The following is a 25,008-nucleotide window of genomic DNA, read 5'->3' on the forward strand; positions in this document are numbered from 1 at the left end:
TTGGCATTTTAATTATGACATGTCTTGGTGTGAGCCTCTTTGAGTTTATCTTATTTAGGACTCTATGTGCTTCCTGGGGTTGGATGTCTATTTCCTTTGTCAGGCTGGGAAAGTTTTCTATCACTATTTCTTCAAATAGGTTTCCAATTCCTTGCTTTCTCATTTCTCCTTCTGGCACTCCAATGATGTTAATATTGGTATGTTTTATGTTGTCCCAGACGCCCCTTAAATGCTCATTTTTCTGGACTTTTTTCTTTTTTTTCTCCTGACTGGGTGTTTTCTAAATCACTGACTCGATCTGCTTCATCTAATCTACTGCTAATTCCCTCTAATGTATTCTTCATTTTTGACTGGTTATTTTTTATGTTTTCTATCTCCATTCTTATGTTTTCTCCCTCTTTGTTGAAGTTCTCATTGAGATCACTGAGCAACATTATAATTAGAGTTTTGAACTCTGCCTCTGGTAGATTGCTTGTCTCCATTTGGTTTAGTTCTTTTCATGGAACTTTGTTCTGTTCTTTCAAGACAAGTTTCTTTGTCTCCTCATTTTGGCCTCCCTGTGTTTGTTTCTATGTATTAGATAAAGCTGCTGTTTCTCCCAGTCTTAGTAGAGTGGCCTTATGCAGTAGGTATCCTGTAAGGGCCAGGTGCTCCAGGTGTATCCCTTGTGTGGGCTGTAGATACTCTCTTGTAGTTGAGCCTTGGATGCTGTTTGCACATCAATGTGAGTTACTGACTCTCAGGCTGACTGGTTATGAGGACCGGCCATGACTACAGCAGAGGAGCCGTTGTGTAGTGGCTGTCCCTATGGAGCAAGATTTGCTTTAGCAGGGCTCTGGTGCCTGCCCAGTCTGCTATTTCTGTGTTTTCTGTAGAAGTGGTTTGGTGATGCTCTGGTGTGGTCTAAAGCTGGCTACCAGATGTGTTGCTTCTGCGGCCTCTTGGGAGGGGCTCTGCTGCTGACCAAAGTCAGCCACTGCTAGTGTCCTGCCCGAGGCCACTTGGAATGAGGTACAAAGTAATCTGCATGTGATTGCCACTGTGCTGAACCTGGAAGTACCTGGGAGAGGCTAAGCTGGGAACAAAAGGCTGGTTGCCACTAATGCTGAGCTTGAAGCTGTTTAGTAAAGGATATGGGACACAACAAGGTCAGTTACTGCTTGTTTGGGTTTGTAAACCTTTTAAGAGATTTTAGGAAATTCCACAGCATAAGCCAAGAGAGGCCATTTGTATGGAAAAGCCACTGGAAGAAGCTTGGGTGGGCCTGAAATTTGGGTGGGATGGGATCTCAGGGAATCAGCAGGGTGGGGTGAATGGTGTTAGCCAGGTTGATGGAGACTCACATATGGCACCCATCTGTATGCCAGGAGGGGAGAGGGCTCAGCAAAGAAACAATGGATTCTTCCAGTACTTCTCTCTGGGACAAAGCTGCCCCTCCAGCCCTTGTCCTGAAGCCAGACAATTCAGTTTCTTCCTGTATGTCCCTGGCACCTTTCAACCTGCTGCCACAGCACTGAAGCTCAGAGCGAGTCCTTCAGTAAGTCCATGCATGGGCCCTTTAAAGGAATACCAGGATTCCAGCAGCGCTCCATCACACTCAGCCACAATCACCACTGGTTGTAGGGATTTCTCTCCCAAGCACTGGAACCCTGGACTGGGGAGCTCCATGTAGTACTGAGACTCATCACTCCTCAAAGGGATCTCTGCAACCAAGATATCCCTCCCTATTTTTAAATGTCACATGTGGGCATGTGACCAGCCCGTCTCGACTAGTCTCAACATTGCTTCTTCTATATATCCTTAGTTATAGGACTTCTGTTCAGCTAAATAATTTCTCAGTAAAGATTGTTTTGTGGTTCAGTTGTAATTTTGATGTAGTCATGGGAGGAGGCACTGTGTTTACCAATTCCATCACCTTACCTGGAAGCTGAGTATAAGCTACTCTTGATCAACCTAAACTTTAAAAAAAAACTTCAAAAGAACCAAGCTCATCAGCAAGTAGCTTAACTGTCAGTAAAACAAATTAAATGCTCTTTAAAGAAAGACAGCAAAACCCATACACTCAACAATGTAACATAACAGCCAGCATCCAAGCAAAAATTACTAGACAGGCAGGCAAAGAAGGAAGACAGTGTGATTCATAACCAGGAGAAAAATAAATTATATACAATTATAAATTATGTTCAAAGATTTTAAAGAAAACATGAATATAACACTGAGAGAAATAGAGATACACATACACACAGATAACATAAGCATGCACAAACAAATATTTTAAAAGATTTAAATGAAATGTCTAGAGAAGAAATATACTATATCTGAAATGAAAAGTTCACTGGATGGGCTTAACAGAAGATTACACAGTATAAAAGAAAAGATCAGTGAATCTGAAGATAAAGCATAAAAAATGATCTAACCGAAACAAAGAAGTGGGAGAAAGGATCTGTTACAGATTAAAGGAGACAAAACAACTAATTCAATGTGTGATCCATGATTAGATTATGAAATGGTTAAAAACAAAACAGCTATATGGGCTATTTTGAGTACAATTAAGAAATTGAAACATGTACTCTATTATTCGATAGAATATACTATTTAAAAAATACACACACGCACACACACGAGATACCCTATGTTATTTAGATTTACTATTAACCAATATTAAATATCCTAAGTGTAGATCTGGTAATAGCCACAGGAGTGGGGCTGGGAGAAAGCAGTGAAGAGTTAAAGATGTACAAATTAGTAGTTGATAGATTGTCATGGGAGTGGGGAGCACAGCATAGGGAATGCAGTCAGCAGTAAAGTAATGGCTATGTGTAGAGCCAGCGGAAAGATAAGATAATCAGGGGAATGGTTTCATAAACTATATAAATGTTTAACCAATGTACTGTATACATGAAATAAAATGCTAAAAAAAAAAGTCCTAATTGTGGTAGCTGTATTTTGTGGACATGTAGGAGAATGTTTCTGTGGGAAAAAGAAAGTCATAAGACATTAAAAATGAGCTATTTTAAAATAGCTTGAGAATTACTAACAATGGTAATTTCAACAGGATTTCTATGTCTTCATCTTTGTTATATAAAACACAAAGTCTTATCTTGAGGGAATTATTTTTTAATACCTATCTGGGTATTTTGACAACCTGATACTTTTTAATCAAGTCAACATCATATAATTAAATAGAATAATTTTTAACTGCCTCAGTGCATTAATAACAAATGTGAACTAATTTTACCATTTCACAAAAAGATAAAAGCAAAATCCTGCTTCACTTAAACATAAATGGAAATTATAATACTAGAAAATTAAATCTGTGATGATTTATAAAGTATTACCTTAAAAACTAACAAAAAGTCATTTTTCATGCTTTTTGGTAAAAACATTAGTTACCAGAAGACTAAGTCTATTACCACCTTGAAAAAACAGAGATCTAATAAAATAACATGTAGAGCAGTTTAAATGCCAGGCTTTATGTTCCTTAAGAAAAGAAACTATCTTGTTTATTTGTGTATATCTCAAACCTAGATGAATCTCTCTCACATACTTGTTTAATCAAACTAAATCACAACTAAGGTAACTGTGTACCCAGCCCTACCCAGCAACCTATATGCCACAAAAAATAAAATTTCCTTATAACTATTGGTTAATTCCCCCTAAAAAAGATGCGGAAATTTTACTTCAGTCATTGTGGATAAAAATTTTACTAAAATATTTTGCATTTCTCCAGCTCTCTTAAGTAAAAGGCACCAAATGTAAAATGACCTTTCCCAGTGACTTGGAGAACATGAACATGCTTCACTAGACCTTAGCTGATTTTTCTCCTTAATGTTAAGTGTCAAATATAACTTCCTCTCTCTGTACTTATTACTAGTAAACTACTAGTAATCACTCCAGCCTCACTCCACCCTTAGCAGAGAAACAGAGAAGTAAACCTCAGATCCTAATATTTAAAAAAAAAAAGAAAAAGAAAAAAATTAAGTACATAATAGTTCCAAAAAAAAAACAAAAACAAAAAACTATTAAGAAAAGTATATGGTTTTAGTGCTGAAGCTTGTGACATTATAAAAGCATGTTTCTTTCTCTTATTTTAGTTAGATTCTAAAAGCACAAATCTTTTCGCAAATGGCATTTACAACCATATATGTTTATTTAGACTTAGAGATAAGTTGAATTTGTTTCATTAGAAAAAATTTTGGTAGGACTGACAAAATCTGTTTGTATGCAAAGCTATATTTATTTGTTACAAGTATAGCCGAAAACATAAGCCAGAATCTTTGGAACTTTAAAAAAATTCATATAGCAGAGTATTAGTATAGAAAAGCACTGCTTCAGGAAACTATTATAGGCTATTTGTTTTCTATGTACTAGGGCATGAGTAAAAATCAGTTTCTTACTGTGGGTGTTAGTCAAAAAAGTTTGAAACAGTTAATTCTTAATGTTCTGTGGGTTGACTGCAAGCAAAGAGATTTGTGCTTTTCTACTCACTGCAACAATAATATTCTATAACACACCATCACAAAATCAGTCGTTAGCTCACAGGCCTCTGAATGTGGCTGTTTCCAATGAAGTTTTAATACTATATCTGGCACATGATTAGTACTACAGATTAAAACGAAAATAATATCTTTTTTTCTCAGTGACATTAAGAAAGCCCAAATAAACCTTTAGATGCAGCTATTTCTGCTACATGCTAGTTTGAAGTCATTTAAAAATAAAACTTTTACTTTGCAATGAATTATACCAGTTAGAATAAACTACATTAGTTAAACGCTGTCTAAATATTTGATTTTCAGAACTGCAATTTAAGTTTAACAAGGTGTCATATAATTTTCTCTATCTATGTATATTAACGTGCATATTAAAATGAAGGATCTGAATTAAGTTCATATTTTTTGGATACAGATAGGATTCATATCCAACCAAGCCTTAATTATTTCTCATCCTAACACAGCAGAAACTTCGTTTCAACCCACTTACCACTGTAAATAAAGGTTGTTGGAGGAACTTTTTGTACAACAGAAAGGATAACTCTCTGAACTTTCTAACAGCCTTCCAGGAATTTCCAAATAATTACAAAGACTCATACTGAACTTGAAAAATAATGACGGAGCAATTACAATGAGAATTTTGATGCTCAGTGCCACCCAGTGACAGATCTCTGATTATATTCTTCCCTTCACTTTCTATTCATTTTTGTGTTCTAAGCACTGAAAGCTCAGTACGCAGAATTGCATAAAACATAAGCTCTACTCCAAAGCAGTTAAAATCAAAAATGAGTTTTCTAGGCTAGAATCAAGAGAGAGAAAAAGAAAATATTATGGAGCAAAAAGAATCTACAGTAAAGAAACAGGAAATGCACTGTACTGCTGGGGTTTGCTCTGACCTCAGCAGAGAATCTTTCCCATCATAAGCTTTTTCAAAAATAAGACAGAAAATGTCCAGCTTTAATAAGCAATCACTTCATGGTACATTTAACATCACTTTATTAAAACATTGGAAATTATTATAAAAATATTCTGACTTGGAAGCTGCCTCATAAAGGTCAGATATTAATACTAACAATATGATTTGTATATGAATAAAATCTAAAAGATGAAGAATTTGCCTAATAAAATCTTTAATTAGGTCTGGTTGGAGTAATTAACAACCTTAATTAACATAAGTAACGGGTCTCTCTTAAGTTGAGTAGTGAGTACTCAGATACTCATTTTACTCTAATTTAAATGTACATACATTTTTGAATACTTTTTCTGTGTATGTTATTTCAAAACATACAAAGGTAAAAAGTCAAAACGAAAAGAAAACACAGCATAACGTAAGATACTGGGTGGTTTTAGAGCCTGGCCTCTTCTGACTATCGTGGTTGTATACTGGGTTTACGCAGTTCTAGCCACCTAAGACTACTGGAGCTTTGCTTTAGTACACAACCTCTATGAGACCCACTAGATCTTCTGCAGAAAATGCAATCTAACGTTGCTTCCAAATCTTTCCATATGCCAACTGAAAAATTATCTGGAAAACTGACTATCTTTTCTTTCAGAATTTCCAACACAAAGCAATAGTAACTCAGTCATCAGCCTGGGTAAACTATCCTTTCTTTCAACCTAGGTGATCAAAGCAATGCAGATGAGAATGGTGACAGTAGAGAATTCGGATGCGAATGTAAAAACTGTTCATTCCATCTACAGGACAAAAATTCCTGGCAATGTTTTAGTAAGGAATAATCAATTGTTGAAATAAGATCCAGAACTGAGGCAAGCAATCCGGCCAAGATTAAATCCTATTCCAACAGCATTCTTTCCTGCACATTATTTTAGGATCACTACAGGACATGTTGAGAAGGGCTACTCCATAGAAGACAGTACTAGGCTTTAATGACATTTCTCTCATAATAGCTATTCAATGACATAAGCCATCTTTCTCTTTCTTTAGATTCTATTTTACCTCCTTAACTAGACATTCACCATTTATCGTTTATCTGAGATGTCTGAAGATCTTGATTTTAAAGCAAAACAATGTATGGGGGAGAGAGATGAGGATAAAGTTACTAGAATGACATCGCTTTATTAGGTTAAAGTACATGTAATTTACTATTCAACTTTTTTCTTTCATTGAATATTACTTTCCTGATAAAAGAAAATTTTGCTTTGTTGCTTTAATATTGAATAAATTTGTGTATAAAGGAATCTAATTATCAACTAAATGGTATAAAAAAGGAACAAATGAGTAAACAACTAGCAGCACAAAGTTGTCTGAACCATAGATGGGTAGAAACAAGTATCCTTAGACACATTCCTTTACGGGAATCTTTTAAACATGATTCTGAAGTAGATTAATAACAAATGATATAAATTACTTTGTAGGAATATATAAAAAGAGTAGGAAAAATTATATAATAACATTAAATGACTTTAAAATAATTTGCAGAGTTTAATTTCTAATCCAGGTCATATCTACTTGCTTACTACTACTGAAATCAAAGTGCAGTTCTAAAAATACAATATAATATACGAGCCTGGAGGCCTGAGAGGGGATAACGAAAGGCAATCCTAGTAAGGAAAACTGGAGGACTACTTTGTAAGAAAACGAAACGTTGCAAAAATGTATATTTTTATTCTTTATTATGATGACTTTATGATCTAAATAATCCAAAAAGTTTATGGAAATCTCTTCATTTTCATAAAACATTTGGAACTAGAGAAAAATGTTTGTGGGACAAATGAATAGATTTAGAAATACCAAGAGCACTGAGTGAAATGAACATGAAGCCAATAGAAGGTTCTGATAATACTGTTAATTCCCTCATCCAGTTAAATTTAATTGTAAGCCCTTAGAGTTTTCTAATATTCGTTTCATTCAGCACATATTTACTCAGTTATATAAACTACCAAGTACTATACAACATATCAGGTACTAGAACTATATAACCTAAAACATTATCTTCTCCCTCACAGAGACTGGCATGGGATTAAATAAGTACTACATAAAAGAATAAGTGATCTATTCTGCCTTGAAGAAAAATCAGGAAAGGCTTCAGACAAAAGATGATACTTTATCTTAGACCTAAAATAAAGTTAGATTTCCCCCAGACACACAAGCAGAGGGAGGATATTGCAGATAAAAGAGATAAGAGAAACCAAGACAGAGGGTATAAGACTGCACAGCTTATATGGGGTCTTGTAAATTCTTGAAGGTTGAGGTGAGAAGACAGGCAAAATACAGGTGTTACTTGAGAGAGAGGCAGAAGTCAGGTAAAGCAGGGGTTTGTACCCAAACTAAGTTTTGTGTAAGTCACATTCCAACAGAAAAGGAGTACCAACATATTCTTTATCATCTACAATCCAAATGCAACTTCTATCCATGCCCCCCACCAAAAAAAAAAAAAAAAAAGTGGAGGAAATAATATCTAAGCCCTTGATAACCGCCCTACATGGCTTTGCAGGCAGGCAGATTTTTGAAAAATAATTATTAGAGTATAAGATGATAATAAAATTCAGAAGTAAGTGCATTGCACCATCTCTGTTTACCAAGCTTCCCTAGAGTTCAGTTATAGTAAAGTTAATTGATTATTCAAAGAAATTGTTTACTTTGCATTAAAACCATATAGTGAAAATACCTTGGACAGTAATGACAATAGGTAGATTTCTGATAACGAATCTTTAACTGCTTATAAACAGAATCTGTACAGTTCTAGAAAGTTCTATTTTAAGTGATTATTTTAATGTTCTTAAAATAACCAGTTATTTTCATAGTTTTTAATGGCATATTTCCCACTTAAATGCCAATACAAATCTTCTGAGAACTCTGCCTCAGAATGTTAAAAAGCCATTTTCTAATTAAAAGATTTAATATAGCCTTATTTATCAAAGTGCCAGCAATGTTTTTTAACTTCAAATACTCACCAAAAACTAATATTTCCAAACAATTATATTTTGTCACAGAAAGAACAGCGCTGTACAAAGGTAAAATAACTTTTTGCTTTTCCTCTAAGAGCTGTATTTTTCAGAGGATACAGTTTTTGTCAGTGTGAGTAAAATGATTGTTTTTAGAATAACAGCTAGCATTTGATCAATAGTTCTTCCTGGACTTCTGGACATTCTATATATCCAAATACTGCTTCTGAATATGTGGTCTGCTGCATCTTTCCAGGGCAAGATAAATTAAAAAGCTCAAATGTATTTCTCTCAAGCAAAGATAAAAAAAAATAATAATAAAACAATGCTTTTTTTAAATTTTAGAATGTTACAAACAATGCAATTTCCTATCCTCTAACAACTAATTAATTGCATGTCTGCTGTCTTATTTGGCTATCTCTGAGTCACAAAATACTTGGGATAGTTTTTATATAGAAAATCTGCCATTTCCTTCATTGGAGCACATAACTTTCACTTCTTCATTTACTTTTACAGAAGAAATAAAAGACATCTAGGTTTCTTTAATTACACTACAATATCAATCTTCCAAAACAAATCTAAAGAATTTATAAAAAGTAACCCTGAAATACATAATACATCAATAATCATTTAACATACCTTGATAAAATTTTATTTTATTTTATTCTTTTATTTTATTCTCTATAATGGAAAGAGTTCCTTTCTCCAAGGAAAGCTCTGTAAGATAAAGCCAATTCTCATTTGTCTGAGATAATTCAGGTATCACTTTAGATAGGAAGCATGGGGAAAAAATAACCTTGTACCTACTATCAACTGCAGTATTCTGTATAGTGCTGAATTATTCTCAGTATTCAGTCCCAGTTTGCTACATCGGGATAAGGAAATGAGTTATTTTTCTATTTTCTTAAGTCAATGCATTCATACAAAATTGTGGCTATACATAAATGGACCACTATTTATTATCTACAAAGACCTATTTATTTGCAATTCAGAAAAGAAGTACTATACATACATTATAAATAATTAGGTTCCATACATACCTAATAAAATATTATATATTATCAATTTGGATGCCCAGAAAAATACAAGCATAGATTTCTGATCTGAAGGTTATAGTTAATAAAGCTAATAGCCTATCCATAGGCAACCACACTTAGAAGGGAAATTCTTTCTGGGATGAGATTCCAGTTGTTTTTTTTAGTAACTGTGATAAATTTATCCTTATCAATTCATACTACTTTGATAAGTGATCCATGATTCTTACTGTGTATTTATGAAACTTATATTTTACTCTTACATACTGATATAAATTAAACTGTCCATTATAAGCCAAATTAGAAATTTTCCACATCAATTGACACTGAGAAACTATATCACAATTTGACTTATAAGCCAGTAATTTAGTTTCTGAAAAGTAACAGTTAATTTTGTAGGTCAACTGGACTGGGAAAAGAAATACACAGAAAGCTGGTATAACATTATGCTGGGGTGTCTGTGAGGAGGTTTCTGGAAGAGACTGAATAAGGAAGTTCATCTGTCACCAATGCGGGTAGGCACCATCCAACTCACTGAGGGCCCAAATCAAACAGAAGGTGAAGGGAGGGCAAATTCCCAATTTCTCTTTAGATGAGCTAGAGTAATAGCTAAGTTATAATTCTTGGGTCTTAGGACTCTAAGACTTACCCCCCATCAGCTCCTCTGGTTGTCAGGTCTTTAGACTCAAAGTGAATATCACTGGCTTTTCCTGGTTCTTTGGCTCATAGACAGCAGATTATGGAACTTAGCCTAATACAGTCAGCATCTTTGCCATCATCAATCAGCCTTATTCGATTTTACACCAATGGTAAAAAAGTATAAAACATCAATGGCTAATATCTACTGCTTACTTACAGTGTGCAAGGAACAGTTTAATAAGCATTTAATGATGATTATTTCATTAGATCCTCATAAAAATCCTATGATGTAGGGAACATTATAATTCCTATTTTACAGATAAAGAAATTGAGGCACACAGAGGTAGAATAACTTGCCAAAGATCACACTGCTGATAAATTATAAAGATGGGATTTAAATATGTGCAGCCTGTTCCCAGACCTTGATTAAAATCAAGGTCTCCCCTGTAAACTGATGTCGCATAAATTTAATACAGCTGAGACAAAGACAGAAATCATTAGGAATAACATGAGTAAGGAATCTTTGGCCTTAAATAAATATAATATACTCATTTATTTATGAAGGAAAAATAAAGTTAAAGAACATATACAATGGACTAGAACTTTACCCATTAAGGCTATGTCTACCTAGTGACAGATAATAGGAGAGATAATAGGAGAGATAATTTTCCTTTCTAAAATGAGATTCTTCAATGGAAATGTTTTTATATTTTTTTATATGTACATATTTTTAAAGACTGCATCATACACATAAGTAGAAGGCTTACTACTATACAATAGTTTAACAAAATCTTTATTGTTCTTCTACTATACACTATGATACAAATGATATATTAATATAATTAAAACATACACTCTAAACATAGTGCACTCACATATAAGTGAAAAAAATAATGTGATAGAGCAATAAGCAAGGATTTACAGAGTGAAAAGGTGGTACATTAAGCTGGAATGATTTGTTCTGTCAGAGAGAGTAGAAAAAAAAGTAAGGTTTCCAGAAGAGTTAATATCCTCAACTGGCACTTAAATGATAAACAGTCAGAAATACAGGTGCTAAAGGTAGTCTTGGACAGAGATCTTGAAAAGGGAAAATAGTAAATATAAAGGCACAAAGGTGTAGTCACCATGGCAGAGCCAAGGTGAGAGACTTCAAGTAGGCAGTATGGCTGCAGCATAAAACTCAAGGCAGGAAGTGAAAAGAGATAAGATGGAGCGAATCATAAAACTCCATTAGAAGTACTCAGACTCAAAGACCCATTATAGGGATAGAAGGACTAACACGCCTACTTATTCATTCCTGAGTTGTGTTTTCACCCTCAAAAATACTCAATGACAGTATTTCCCTAAATTCTGCAGTGAACCACCTCCCATTCCCACCTAAAAATGTTAGAAAAATATTTAAAATTTTCTAAAAAGATATTTTGGTTTCCAGTTACTAAAGACTGAACTGAGCCAAAAATTATATAGAATTATAGAGCAATAAACCTTGGAATCAGCAGATTTAGTTTATTTTTAATCTCTTAGAGGCCAGAAATAAAATATTACAATAATATTTCATTTTTGTTGCAATGATCTGTAATTATAGCTTAGTTTTAGATCAAATTTTAAAACGGTTTAAATTCAAACTACTATAAACAACATAACTGAAGAGAAGGAAATCTACTGCTTGGGACTTCAAGTTCTAATTTACTTCCCATTTAAAGGTTATTGAGAGTTCAGATTTGGAATTTATGCACAATAGTAACAGTATCTGTTATTTACAAAGTGCTCTACATTTTCAGATCCCTTTATAGTTATTATTTTATTCCTTTAATAAGTTTATCATTGATGTATCATTTTTTTCATGAAACGAGAGAAACAGAGACAAAATGTAGGCACAGCAGGAGTCATGGCAGCCTTTTCTTGATGCTACGGAATATGTGAAATAACATCCTGTATCTATTCTCTAAGATACATGCAAGACACTATAAGACACTCAGGTCTCAGGTAGTAAAGTAAAAGTAACATAAAGGCTTATTTGATACAGGCCTCAATGAGGCTCTTCTACCAAGGGCAATCCAAAAACAGATTTGTAAAGACAGTATTAAAAGTATCAAAAAAACACACCTTTAGAATAGCACTAATGATAGTGAGGGAGGTCCTATAGCCAAAACTGTGTTTACTGCCTGCATGTCAGCTTAACCCACTCCAGGGAAACAAAATTTATACAGGTGACAAGGTCAGCTTATTAAAATAGCGAAATCCCAATGTCAACATAGATATAGGTATAGGTGTAGTACTAAAACAGAAAAGGTGAAGGCATAAAACTAAAAGTTAACTTAAATCAAGCAAGACTCCACTATTCAATCACAGTTCAAAGATGCATAATCATTTGGAAATTCTTAGGACAAACAGTAATTATTTATAATCTAGTCAATTTGTTTGTCGTCAATCTTACTAAAATTGTGAATCATGAAACTGATCGTGTCTTCCTCTTTGTACTGGCTGCTAAAAGTTGAGAATAAATTCTGTAGTAAATGAGTAAGAGTTAAGTAAACCTGCTCCTGTATTTTTTGCCTTCGCCATCTCCTCATTTTCCTTTTGTCCTCGCACCTTTAATTTTTTTAATCTGAATGAATTGTGGAAACAAATCTTCTCTGAAACAAGGGAATATTTAAGTTACTAACTAAACAAACAAGAGCAAAAAAATTTAAAAAGCAAACTTTACCTTTATATCAAAATTACAATCAAGTCTTCTAATTAACACGATGAAAGTGCCAGATGAATTGTCTTTTAGTGGTGGAGGCACTATGGGTTCACAAGCATTCTCTGGTTTTGAGTTAATCAGGAAACCCTGAAAAAGAATAGGTAGTAAGTTTTTTCTCTGTTAAAGCCAAAAAATAAATTCAACATTCTTCTATAAACATCTTTTGAACTTACTTCATATGTTTTGATTCTGCTAGATGAACTATCTGGCAACTCACCAGTTCCTACCCTCCAACAACCCCGAAGTTTCTAAAGTAGTATCTGGTTTCATAAGCATTTAGTTTTTTTAAGTTAGGTTCTGTTTTTATTATTAAAGTTACAAATAAAAAATCACACCTAAATCCATCATCCCAAAGACAACCACTGTTAGCATGTTGGTATAGTTAATGACTGACATTTCTTAACCAAGCAAATATTTACTTCAAATAAATTTTAAAATTTGTTATCAAACAATAAAAATGCACGAAATTCCTAGGATTTATTCTATAGAAATACTAGTCTGAGTAAAGAAAGGTTTACATAGAAAGATGTTCTCTGCTACATTGTTTTTAATAGCAAAAATTTGAACCCATGCACACCAATAAGGCAGCCATTTAAAAAAGAATAGTATATTTATATGATAGAAAAATAATGGAGCCATTAAAAAGAATGAGGTAAATCTATATATACAACATTGAAAAAACGTCCACAAGATAATTATTAATTTAAAAAGAAAACAGCAAGTTGCTTTCCCAGAAACATAGGATAGTTTGATATCAGAATATAAATCAATATAAAATATAACATTAATTGATTAAAATAGAAAAACCAAATAACTATCTCAACAGATGTAAGACACTGAATAAACACAGAAAACGATGATCATAATTATTAAATTCATTTGTAAGAAGAACGAGCAATCAAAGCTATGACACAGGGCCTCAATAATAGTCTGTACAGTCTACTGGTCACACAAGATGTGGCAGTTTCCCCTGCCTTAAGTTGTACTAAGCAGGAAATGTTTTGCACATATATCAGGAATAAAATGCAGCACACCTTTACTTACTCACAGAATAGTTTCTCTTCTTAATTCTATAAAGTGTTTGGTTTTACTTTGCAGAGAATAGAACTGTGGTTATCATTCCAACAATGAACATTTACTTGACTCGTTAAATTTACACCTTGCTGCCTTTTCAGCACCTGTCTGCACACACACACTTTTTGCTTTAATGACAAATAACATACTACAGTTATTTTCAATACATTTATAACAGGAACTAAACTCAATCGATAAGGCATATTACTCCACTGAAGTGAAGACAACATGAACAAGCTATGGCCAAATTTCCCATGTCCTGGTGAGGATAGCTTTATCATTACCGCCACCTGGTGGACATAAATTGAAAGACACATCTCAATTTCAGATGTTAAAATGGATAATTATTGATAGAATCAATACATTTATGGTATACACAGACACAAAAAGGGTCTACAAGTACGACTTTACAAAGATTTTGCTTTTCATCATTTCTGTATTGTTGAATGTGTTACGACAAACATGTTATTATTTTTAAACTTAAAATATATAAAAATATATGCAATAAGCTAAAAGTCCAAAAAACAATATTTTTGCATAATGAAAAATAGACTAGAGTCTTTAAAAAAGAAGTCTTAGATTATTAAATGTTATCTTTCCTTTGGACTATGCTAAAAATAATAACTTGCTAAAATAGCTTACTGATTTGATTTCTATTCTTCCCTTAGATATGAGTCGCTTAAGCCTAAGTGCAAATTTACTTTGTTTCATCATCCACAAAGTCTATGAGGTTGCTTAATGGGCTTTGCCAATTAATTTGGCAGAAGCGTCTGGAGTCTTAAATAGGAGTAGCCAAGAGGTGCTGCCTTAAACCAAGTCACCCTCCAGGGCTAATCCCTTCTTATTAAAAGGATGCTTGCTCTGTGATCAAAACCCTCTTCGTCTCTATCTTCTAACAGAGGCACTTTATGCCAATATATAGGAAGCCCAATGCCTAGGAGACTCAGAAACTGATGCCCACCTTTCTTCCCCTTTGCTGTCGTAATTTTCTGATGATTAAACAAGGATGCTGGACAAAAATGATGCATACAGACTAGCACCTCAATTATCATCAAATGTATAATGCAGTAGGTTTACAATATATAAATATGTTGATTTCTTAAAAAGCTTTTATGACTATTCATAAAGCAAAATGCACAAAATAAAATTTTCAGCTTCATAAGTTCTCACAAACTGAACACAGCTGTATCAGGAAACAGAACATTAATAGCACTTCGGAAGGTCCCTTCACCCTCCCTGCCAGTCACTACTCCCCAACTACATGAACTTCTAACAGCTTAGATTAGTTTTGCCTAATTTTACACTTGACATAAACAGAACCAGACATTATAGTAAGTGCTCTTAGACTTCTTTCTCTCAATACTGTATTTGTGAGAGTCAAACCCCACTGCTGAGCAACCATCCTGTTGCGATATACTAGGCAGATCTTTCATTTTTGTTTCTATATAGTATTACATTGTGTGAATATGCTAGAATTTATTCTACAGTTGATGAACATCTGGGTAATTTCTAGGTAAGGGCTATTAAAACAGTGCTACTATAAGCATTCTAGTACAAATCTTTTCATGAACACATGTACACATTTGTTAAGTATGTATACAGAAAAAGAAACATAGGATATTAAGCTGGATCATAGAGTATCGAGCTTTAGTAAATACTACCAAGAAGTTTTCCAAAGAGGTTTGGTTATTATTTTTCACCTAGAATATTCGAATAAGCTAAACATAAAAATCATACTAAATAAAATTTTGCTTTAATGCTGCAGAAAGTATTCAGAATTTCAATGTTTCAGGAAAAATTACTTTTGTTGATAAATTATACTAATTAGTAAACTCATAAAGATATATATTATTTAATAAAGTGGTTTTGTTTAAAAGATTGCTTCAGGCTGAAAATGGCCTTACACTTTCCTTCCCTTCAGCTTGCACTGAATGGCAAACGATACATGAGCAAAATTAAGAAGAGTATATGCAATGATAATGGCAACAAAATGCTAATAGCAAGACAGCAGTACATCTTTCCCTTCATAAGAGTATAAAAATAAAAACAGGAAGAAAGGGGGAGAAGTCATAAGTTGTTATATTAGTGAATATCTAAAGTTATGAACTAGTAATTAACAACTGCAATAACAGCAAGTGGTTAATAATTGCTGGGACCATGGCACTCAGCACTATGTCAAGCACTGTACCCTTTACATGTTCTAATTCAGTTTAACCTTGCAATAACCCCATGAGAGATAACTACCATTGCTATCATCTAAGTCAAAAAAGGTAACTAGCCCAAAATTACACATAGCACACATGAAATCCGAGGAAGTCTGACTCCCTATGCTATGCTATGCAGCCTTCACAAGAGAGACTAGATGAAGAACAAAATGGGCAACAAGAAGAGGAATGCATATTTACAGAAATGAGCAGGCCAAAAAGTTAGTTCAAAAGGCAATTAAAGCTGATTTCAAAATCTGATTAAAGATTTTGTAAACAAGGCGGAGTGAGAGACGTCCCCAGATCTCTCCCCTTGAAACAACAACAAGCTGAACATCTAAAACTCAACAAAAAACAGCCAAACTACACATGAGCACATCTGAGCGTGGGATCTGCGCATAAGAGCTACCACAGGTCAGAACCCTGGGTGTCTGGTGGTGGACTCGGAGAAATAAAGAAAGCTGCCTCTCGCAGCCACCAGAGCTCCTTGCAGGAGGAGGAGGAGCCGGTGAAGATGTGGCGACTTCCCTGATCAGCGCTGCTTGGAGGAGCCGGGACTTATACGCAGCTGGCAGCAGGGCCCAGTCATCAGGGCAGAGAGCAGAGAAGTTGGACGGACCCACAGAGAAATTGCAGTTAATTTTTGCAGGCCCGGTTGCAAAGCCGAGGCTGAGCCCAGGTTCTCATCCCCCAACCCAAAGGGATCCTCCCCCAGGGGAATCTGAGCAAACGCTGCCTAGACTGTCCCTGACACTGACAGGAACTGAAACTGAGAGTAGTGAGCATGATAAAATATCTATAAGAAAATTAAAAAGTCATTATTAAGGGTTTATATAAAGCAGGGATTCAAGAGGTTTGACGCCACCTACTGGAGAAAAAAAAGAAAAGTGCCTTCTTTGAAACAGGCTTAGGAGAGACCTTTATATAATAAATCTTCTTTAGGGAAAACAACAGAATACACTTCCATTAATTCCCAGGTGGAGAAACAGTCCATTAAACCCATGAACAATCAAGGTGATAAAGCACCTCAGGAAGAAAAACTATGCAGAAAGCAAGGTTACATAGAAATATGCAATTTAAATGATAAAGAATTCAGGATGGTACTTCTGAAAAATCTCCACGAGTTCCAAAACGAGTCATATTAACAATTTCAAGAACTGAAAAAACACCTAGATGAGCAGAGCAAGGAGACTGAAACCCTCCAAAAGAATCAAACAGAACTTCTGGAGATGAAAAGCACACTGCAAGAGTTTAAAAACGAAATATCAAGCTTAGGAAATAGAGTCGACCAAATAAAGGAAAGGATCAGTGATATCGAAGACAGAAATCTAGAAATAAATCAGAAAGAAGACAGAAACCAAAAATGAAAAATAATGAAAGAGAAATACAAAAACTAGCTGATACCATCAGGAGAGGAAATATAAGAATAATGGGTATTATCGAAGGCGAGGAAAAGGAACAGGGACTAGAAAGCATTTTCAGACAAATAGTTGACAAGAATTTCCCAAATCTAAGCAATGAGCCGGAGCTTGGAATTCAAAACATCAACAAAATACCCAATTACCTCTACCCAAAAAGGTCATCTCCAAGACACACTCCATTAAAATTAACAAAAATCAACAAAAAAGACAGAATTCTCAGGGCAGCCAGGGAGAAGAAAATGGTAATGGATACAGGAAAACCTATTAGATTATCATTGGACTTCTCAGCACAGACCTTACAAGCTAGAAAGGAACGGAATCAAATATTTAAACTATTAAGTGAAAGGCATTACCAGCCTAGAATAATGTATCCAGCTAAGCTCTCCTTTAGATAAGGAAAAATTAAGACCTTTCCAGACATATAAAAATTGAGGGAATTCTCTACGAGGCCTGCACTATAGGAAATACTGAAAGATGTCAGCTCAACTAAAACAAACAAAAAATACATAATTTGGAGTAAAGTGACTATTAGGGAAAAGGAAGCAGAGAAGTGCAACCCTTACTAAGAGCAGGGCATTATAAGCTTAAATAATAAGAAGAGAATTGCTATAGCCAAGATAGTAATGAATGTTCAGCATACATAGGGACAAGTTGAGATAACAATGACTGAAAAGGGGATGATTAAAAGATCCAAATTCGTAAAGGGGAAAGGAGATAAGGCACACACAGAAGAAAACTGATGACTGCATATGTGTGTGTGTGTGTGTGTGTGTGTGTGTGTATAAAACTATCTTTTTCATATTTGTAATGGTAACCACACACCAGATTTAGAACTGAAATATGTAACAAAGAACAAGAAGAACCAGAGGCAAAACCCACAAAGCCAACCAAATCAAAGAAAATAGAAACACAAGGACAAGGAAGCAAAGGAAACACTGAGCTACCAGAAAGCAAAAGATAAAATGACTATAAGAAGACCTCATATTGCAATTATCACCCTAAATGTAAATGGACTGAACCAACCAATAAAAAGGAACGGAGTTGCAAATTAAATCAAAAAACAAAACTGGAACATATGCTGCCTCTAGGAGACACATCTCAGTTCAAAAATAAATATAGACTCAAAGTGAAAGGGTGGAAAATGATAATTCAAGCAAATGGCATTCAGAGAAAAATGGGAGTAGTGGTACTAATATTGGACAAAACAGACTTCAAAATCAAAAAGGTGAAGAAAGATACTAAGGGACACTTCATAATGATAAAGGGAATCATACACCAAGAAGATATAACACTTATTAATATCTGCGATCCAATCTCCCAATCAGGGAGCCCCGAAACAATTACTAATAGAACTAAAGGGAGAAATAGACCAAAACACTATCATAGTAGTGTAAAGCAATTACTAATAGAACTAAAGGGAGAAATAGACCAAAACACTATCATAGTAGGGGACATAAATACCCCACTGTCAGATATGGACAGATCATCCAAACAGAAAATCAATAAGGAAATCACATCCTTAAATGACACATTAGACCAACTGAACATCATTGACATATACCAAGACTTCCATCTCAAAACAGCTGCTTATACATTCTTCTCTAGTGCACATGGAACATTCTCAAGAATCAACCACATACCAGGACACAGAAATAGCCTGAACAAATGTAAGAGGGTTGAAATCATACCAACCATATTCTCTGATCATAATGCTTTGATACTAGAGAACAAATGCACAAAGAAATCAGGAAGAACCACAAATACATGGAGATTAAACAACATGCTACTGAAGAATAACCGAGTCAGAGAAGAAATAAAAAGAGAAATCAAGAGACATAGAAACGAAAGATAACAGCATATCACAACTGTTGGGACATGGTAAAAGCAGTCATAAGAGGAAAGTTCATATCATTGCAGGCCTATCTTCAAAAACAGGAACAAGCCCAAACAAACAACCAAGCACTTCATCTTAAAAAACTAGAAAAGGAAGAACAAATGAAGCCGAAAGTCAGAAAGAAAGAAATCATCAAAATTAGAGAAGAAATAAATGACACCGAAAACGAAAAGCAATAAAAAAAAAAAATAAATGCAGCAGAGCTGGTTCTTCGAAAAGGTCAAGAAAATTGACACGCCCTTGGCTAGACTCACTAAGGAAAAAGAGAAAGGACACAAACAAAATCAGGGATGAAGAGGGGGAAATTGCAACACACACCGCAGAAATACAAAGGATCATACAAGAACACTGTGAAAAAGTATATAATACCAAATTTCGTAACCTAGAAGAAATGGACCAGTCCTTAGAAGACTACAACCTTCCTAGACTGAATCAAGAACTGGACTGATCAGCAGTATGGAAATTGAAACAATCATCAAAAACCTACCAAAAAGTGGCAAGAATAATTCCTTTTGTAACAAAAAGAATAAAATACCTGAGACTAAATCTAATGAAACATGAAGAAACTCTTATCATGAAAACTATAAGACCCTATTAAAAGAAATCAAAGAATATACAAAGAAATGGAAAAATATTCTACGTTATTGAGTTGGAAGAATCAACATAGTTAAAATGACCATACAGCATTATACAGGTTCAATGCAATCCTCATCAAAATCCCATCGGCATTTTTTAAAGAAATAAAACAAAAAATCATCAGATTTGTATGGAAGCACAGAAGACCCCGAATTGCCAAAGCAATCCTGAGAAAAAAGAACAAGGCTGGAGGCGTCACTCTGCCCAACTTCAAATTATACTACAAAGCAACAATAATCAAACTGGCATGGTATTGGCAGCAAAGCAGACACATGGACCAGAGGTGGAACAGAATCGAGAGTCCAGTTGTAAACCCATATTTAAATGGACAAATAATTTTCGACAAAAACGCCAAAAATATACAGTGGAGGAAGGAAAACCTCTTCAATAAATGGTGCTGGGAAAACTGGAAAGCCACCTGCAAAAGAATGAAACTAGACTGTTGCCTATCACCACACACCAAAATTAACTCAAAATGGATTAAGGACCTGAATATAAGATCTGAAACAATAAAATACACAAAGAAAACATATTAACTAAACTCAAAGACCTTGAATTTAAAGAGGATTTTATGAATTTGACTTCAAAATCAAGGGAAGTAAAAGCTAAAATAAATGAATGGGACTACAGCAAACTCAAAAACTTCTGCTCAGCAAATAAATCGTCAAAAAGGTAAAGAAACAACTATCTGAATGGGAAAATATATTTGCAAGCAACATCTCCAATAAGTGCCTAAGATCCAAAATATATAAAGAACTCATACGACTCAATAACAAAAAACAAATGATCAAATCAAAAATGGGCAGAGAACCTGAACATATATTTCTCCATAGAGGACATACAAATGGCCAACAACTATATGAATATATGCTCAACATCGCTAGCTATTAGGGAAATGCAAATCAAAACCACAATGAGATACCATCTCACACCTGTTAGAGTAGCTATAATGAACAGGACAAGTAATAACAAGTGTTGTAAAAGTTGTGCGCAAAAAGGAACCTTCATACACTGCTGGTGGGACTGCAAATTAGTACAGCCACTATGGAAAATAGTACGGAGGTTCCTCCAAAAACTAAAAATTGATCTACCATATGATCCAGCAACCTCTCTACTAGGTATTTACCCCAAAGACTCGAAAACCCAGACATGGTTCTCTGGTGTAGCGGTCAGCACATCTGCTTTACACGCAGAGGTCCTGGGTTCATGCCCCAGTGGAGCCACAGTCCATGGTCTACGGCCATGCTATCCTGAACAAGCCCAATGTATGATCTTGGAAGATAAGCAGGGTCGGTTAGTACTTGGATAGGAGACCACGTAGGAAGACCAGGTGCTGTAGGCATAAATAATTAAAAAAAAAAAAAAAAGACTTGAAAACCCATATCCGAAAAGATATTTGCACACCGATGTTCATAGAAGCATTATTCACAGTGGCCATGACATGGAAGCAAACGATGTGTCCTAGGATAGATGATTGGCTAAAGAAGCTGTGGTACATATATACAATGGAATATTACTCAGCCATAAGAAGAGATGAAATACTGCCATTTGAGACAACATGGATGGACCTTAAGATAATCATGATAAGTGAAATAAGCTGGACAAAAAAAGTTGAAAATCACATTATATCACTTATATGTGAGAAATAAACCTAAAAGGAACAAATGAACAGGAAAACCAGTGACTCATTAACAGGGACTATAGACTAGTGGTTACCAGAGGGTAGGGGGTGAGGGAGGAGGGGTAGATAGTTAAAGGGGGTCAAGTATAGGAGGGGTAGATGGAGGGTAAAGTGGGTAAAGAGGATCAAATATATGGCACTGTGCTAACATCCACTTCTATGTCAAAAGTCCGCACATGCTTGTTAAAATTATTAGCATTCTAGTTTACCCTTTTTCCCTTTTCTTATAGCCTCCTATTTTCTCCTACTACCTGGCTTCTTTCATTAGATTCTGTGAAAGTCTGCAATGTGATTTACAAACCACTGGTGTTTCACGTTAGTTGCTGCTGTTGAAGTTCACAACTGAAGCCCTAAAATAAAGATATCTTTATATTCACAACAGAGGATCACAACTCAGGGAGTTCATCCCTGTCTTAGAGAAGAAGAAACTTAAGCTTCAAAGAAAATAACATACCTAAGAATCCTCAGCTCCTAAATGATGATGCAATCAGTCAAACCCAGAGCTTACTCAAATGTTTCTTTTCTCCAAAATAAAGTCTTTCAAATTTAATATAAACACAAAAAGGAAATAATTTCAGTGAGATTAATGAAAGTAATGATTATTCTTTAATACTACACTTTCATTATTATATTTTTTCTAAACAAATACACTTGGAAAAGAAAAAAGCTCAAACTACTTAAAGAGTGAAATACAAGGTATCAAGAAGGTAAATGGTAGCATTAAACCAAAGATAGTTCTATATATACAGAACAAGTCAGTAAAACTTTACCTATGTCAATATTTTTATTCCAACTAACAGCAATACATTTATTTAAGAAAAGATTGTTTTACACAAGCATTCATTTTCAGATTCTATTACAATGCAAATTCTCTTAGCATCTACTATTGCCAAATATTACATATTACATTACATATGCCAAATATTACTAGTAAAATAAGTTCAATTTGGGAGAGGAGAGATTAGGAAATAGTGGTGAGGCCAAAATGTATACTGACTGAAGAAGTTATGAATAATCATGAGCAGCTGTGGTTCAAGTTATACCACTCATGATGCCAAGTAACTTTTGACAGTTTTGCAACTCTGCTCTGTATGATGTACTCAATATGAAAAACATTCCTAAAGGAGACATACAAATTAAGATGAGCTAGTCATCCAGATGTGAGGGTGAGCACAAAAGGGGTAGTAAATATCCAGTCTACTTCCTATGATCAGATAGCAAAATAAATCCTGAAACTGGAGGTCAAGTAAAAAACAGATGGGATAATTCACCCTAAAAATTGCAAAGGTCAGGCAGTCTACCAGGTTCTTAAATATGGCTTTTCAGGCTTGCTAAAGAACACTAATGAACACATGAGAGAACAAACTGTTCAATATAGTTACGGACATTTTGGTCATTTTCTGTTTCATAATTTATTCCCAACATGTCAACGTGAAGCATTAACTGCAGTTTTAATTCTTTATTTTACTGATAAACCTGCTCATCTAACAAATATTTAGTGACTCCCTACTATAAGCCAAGCGCTCCCAGAGATAAAGATTCTGCCTTCGAGAAATTTACATTCTATGACAGACATTGTACTACCACAGAAATGAGTAAGATAAAGTACTTGTTGCTCATAAGTACCTCTAGTGTAACATTATCCTTCTTGGTTTTATATTTATCACATTTTCAATTTAAAAATACTGGACATAATTCTTACGTCTACTCATATTGGTAAATTGTTCGGATAGGACTGAGAGAAAATACTCCCACAATATTGTGATAATTTTGAATGCACATATTTCCCTGGTATTTGATATAGTTGGTAATCACTCAGTTTTTATAAGGTAAATTATATAAAGAAGTCTCGTGTTAAAAATCCTCTTAATATTGAAACAGTATGTCTATGAAAGAGGAATAAATGAAAGCATACCCTTATTATCAAAGAGATTATTTCAAAAGACTAAAACCTATTCATTTGAAACAACTGCTAGATTAAACCAAGAATGGTAATTATTAGGTTAATGAGAAATTTATGCTAAAGGAAAACTGAGGTAAGAAAATCAAAAGTTTGTAGCACTTGAAGAATAACCCACTCCCCTGACACTGTGAGCTCAATAAAATGGAAGCTCTGCTCTGGATTGTAGTGGCAAATATGACAGGTTTCTTCTCCCCTCAACTCACAGTTAAGGAATATGGTATCTCCACAGGAGGGGAAGATCACCACTTTTTCTTATCCTCTCCAGCTCCAAATTGCAATGGCTGATCAAGGCTAACAATACTGGGGCCCAGACACCCTAACCCTAGCTCACTTCCAGGGCACGGGATTCATGCTGAGAGATGCAAACACAGAACACAAGAGATGACTGACCCCCAAACAGCACATTGCACATTAAGGCAGGATGTAACGGAAAAACAAAAACATGTTTTTGAGATAGGCAATCATCCAGTAGATACAAATATTAGAAATGAAAGAACAAACACAGGAAACAGTAAGTGCACAGGCAGTTTCCTAGATTAGAAAGAAAACCAGTGAGACTGATACATTTTGGATGAAGCCAATTCCAGAGAAATGGCTCAGAAAGTTTGCCCTCTGAGAGAGGCAATGTCTAAGAACAAAGACCTCTAAACTGCTTCCTATAAGAACTGACCTTATTGGAAACAGAGTATGGCAAAGTTAAAATCTAAGGGTATATTTTAAAAAATGAAGAAATAGAAAGAGAAATTAGAAAATATCTTGAGACAAATGTAAATGAAGACAACATACCAAAACAGGGTATGCAACAAAAACAGTGCTAAGAAAGAAATTTACAGCTGTAAATGCTTACCTTGAAAAAGAAGAAATATCACAAATCAACAACCTAATTTTATACCTTAAGGAACAAGGATAAGAAGAACAAACAACCCAAAACTAGCAGAAGGAAGGAAATAATTATTAAAACAGTGATACAATAGGAATTAGAAAAAATAGAGAATAAATGAGAACTAGAGTTGACTCTTCAAAAATCACAAAAATTGACCATTAGCTCAGTTTATTAAGAAAATGCAAATCATTAAAATTACAAAAGAAAGAGGGAAATAAGAAAGATTTATAAGAATGTACTATGAACAATTATAAAGCAAAAATTGAATAACCTAAATGGAATAAAAAAATAACTGGAAATACCACAACTGAATCATAAAGAAATCGAAAATCTGACGGGACCTATAACTAGTAATCAATAATCAATAATCAAAAACCTTCCAAGAAACAAAAACCTAGGACTAGATGGCTTTACTGATGAAGTCTACCAAATATTTA

The 25,008-nt window shown here is 34.5% G+C and overlaps 1 protein-coding gene across 5 annotated transcripts in view; it reads right to left on the reverse strand.

Moving 5' to 3' along the window:
- RNF13 (ring finger protein 13) overlaps positions 1 to 25,008 on the reverse strand; it is a 137,862-nt gene that overhangs the window by 67,467 nt on the left and 45,387 nt on the right. For all 5 annotated transcript variants that reach the window (XM_016156467.2, XM_016156464.2, XM_036219781.1 and 2 more), the window contains one exon: positions 12,777 to 12,902. In XM_016156467.2, the coding sequence (XP_016011953.1) occupies positions 12,777 to 12,902 (126 nt within the window). The remainder of the gene's footprint in view (positions 1 to 12,776; positions 12,903 to 25,008) is intronic.

Source organism: Rousettus aegyptiacus, unplaced genomic scaffold (assembly GCF_014176215.1).
Source record: "Rousettus aegyptiacus isolate mRouAeg1 unplaced genomic scaffold, mRouAeg1.p scaffold_m13_p_4, whole genome shotgun sequence".
In the NCBI taxonomy this organism is placed as follows: domain Eukaryota; kingdom Metazoa; phylum Chordata; class Mammalia; order Chiroptera; family Pteropodidae; genus Rousettus; species Rousettus aegyptiacus.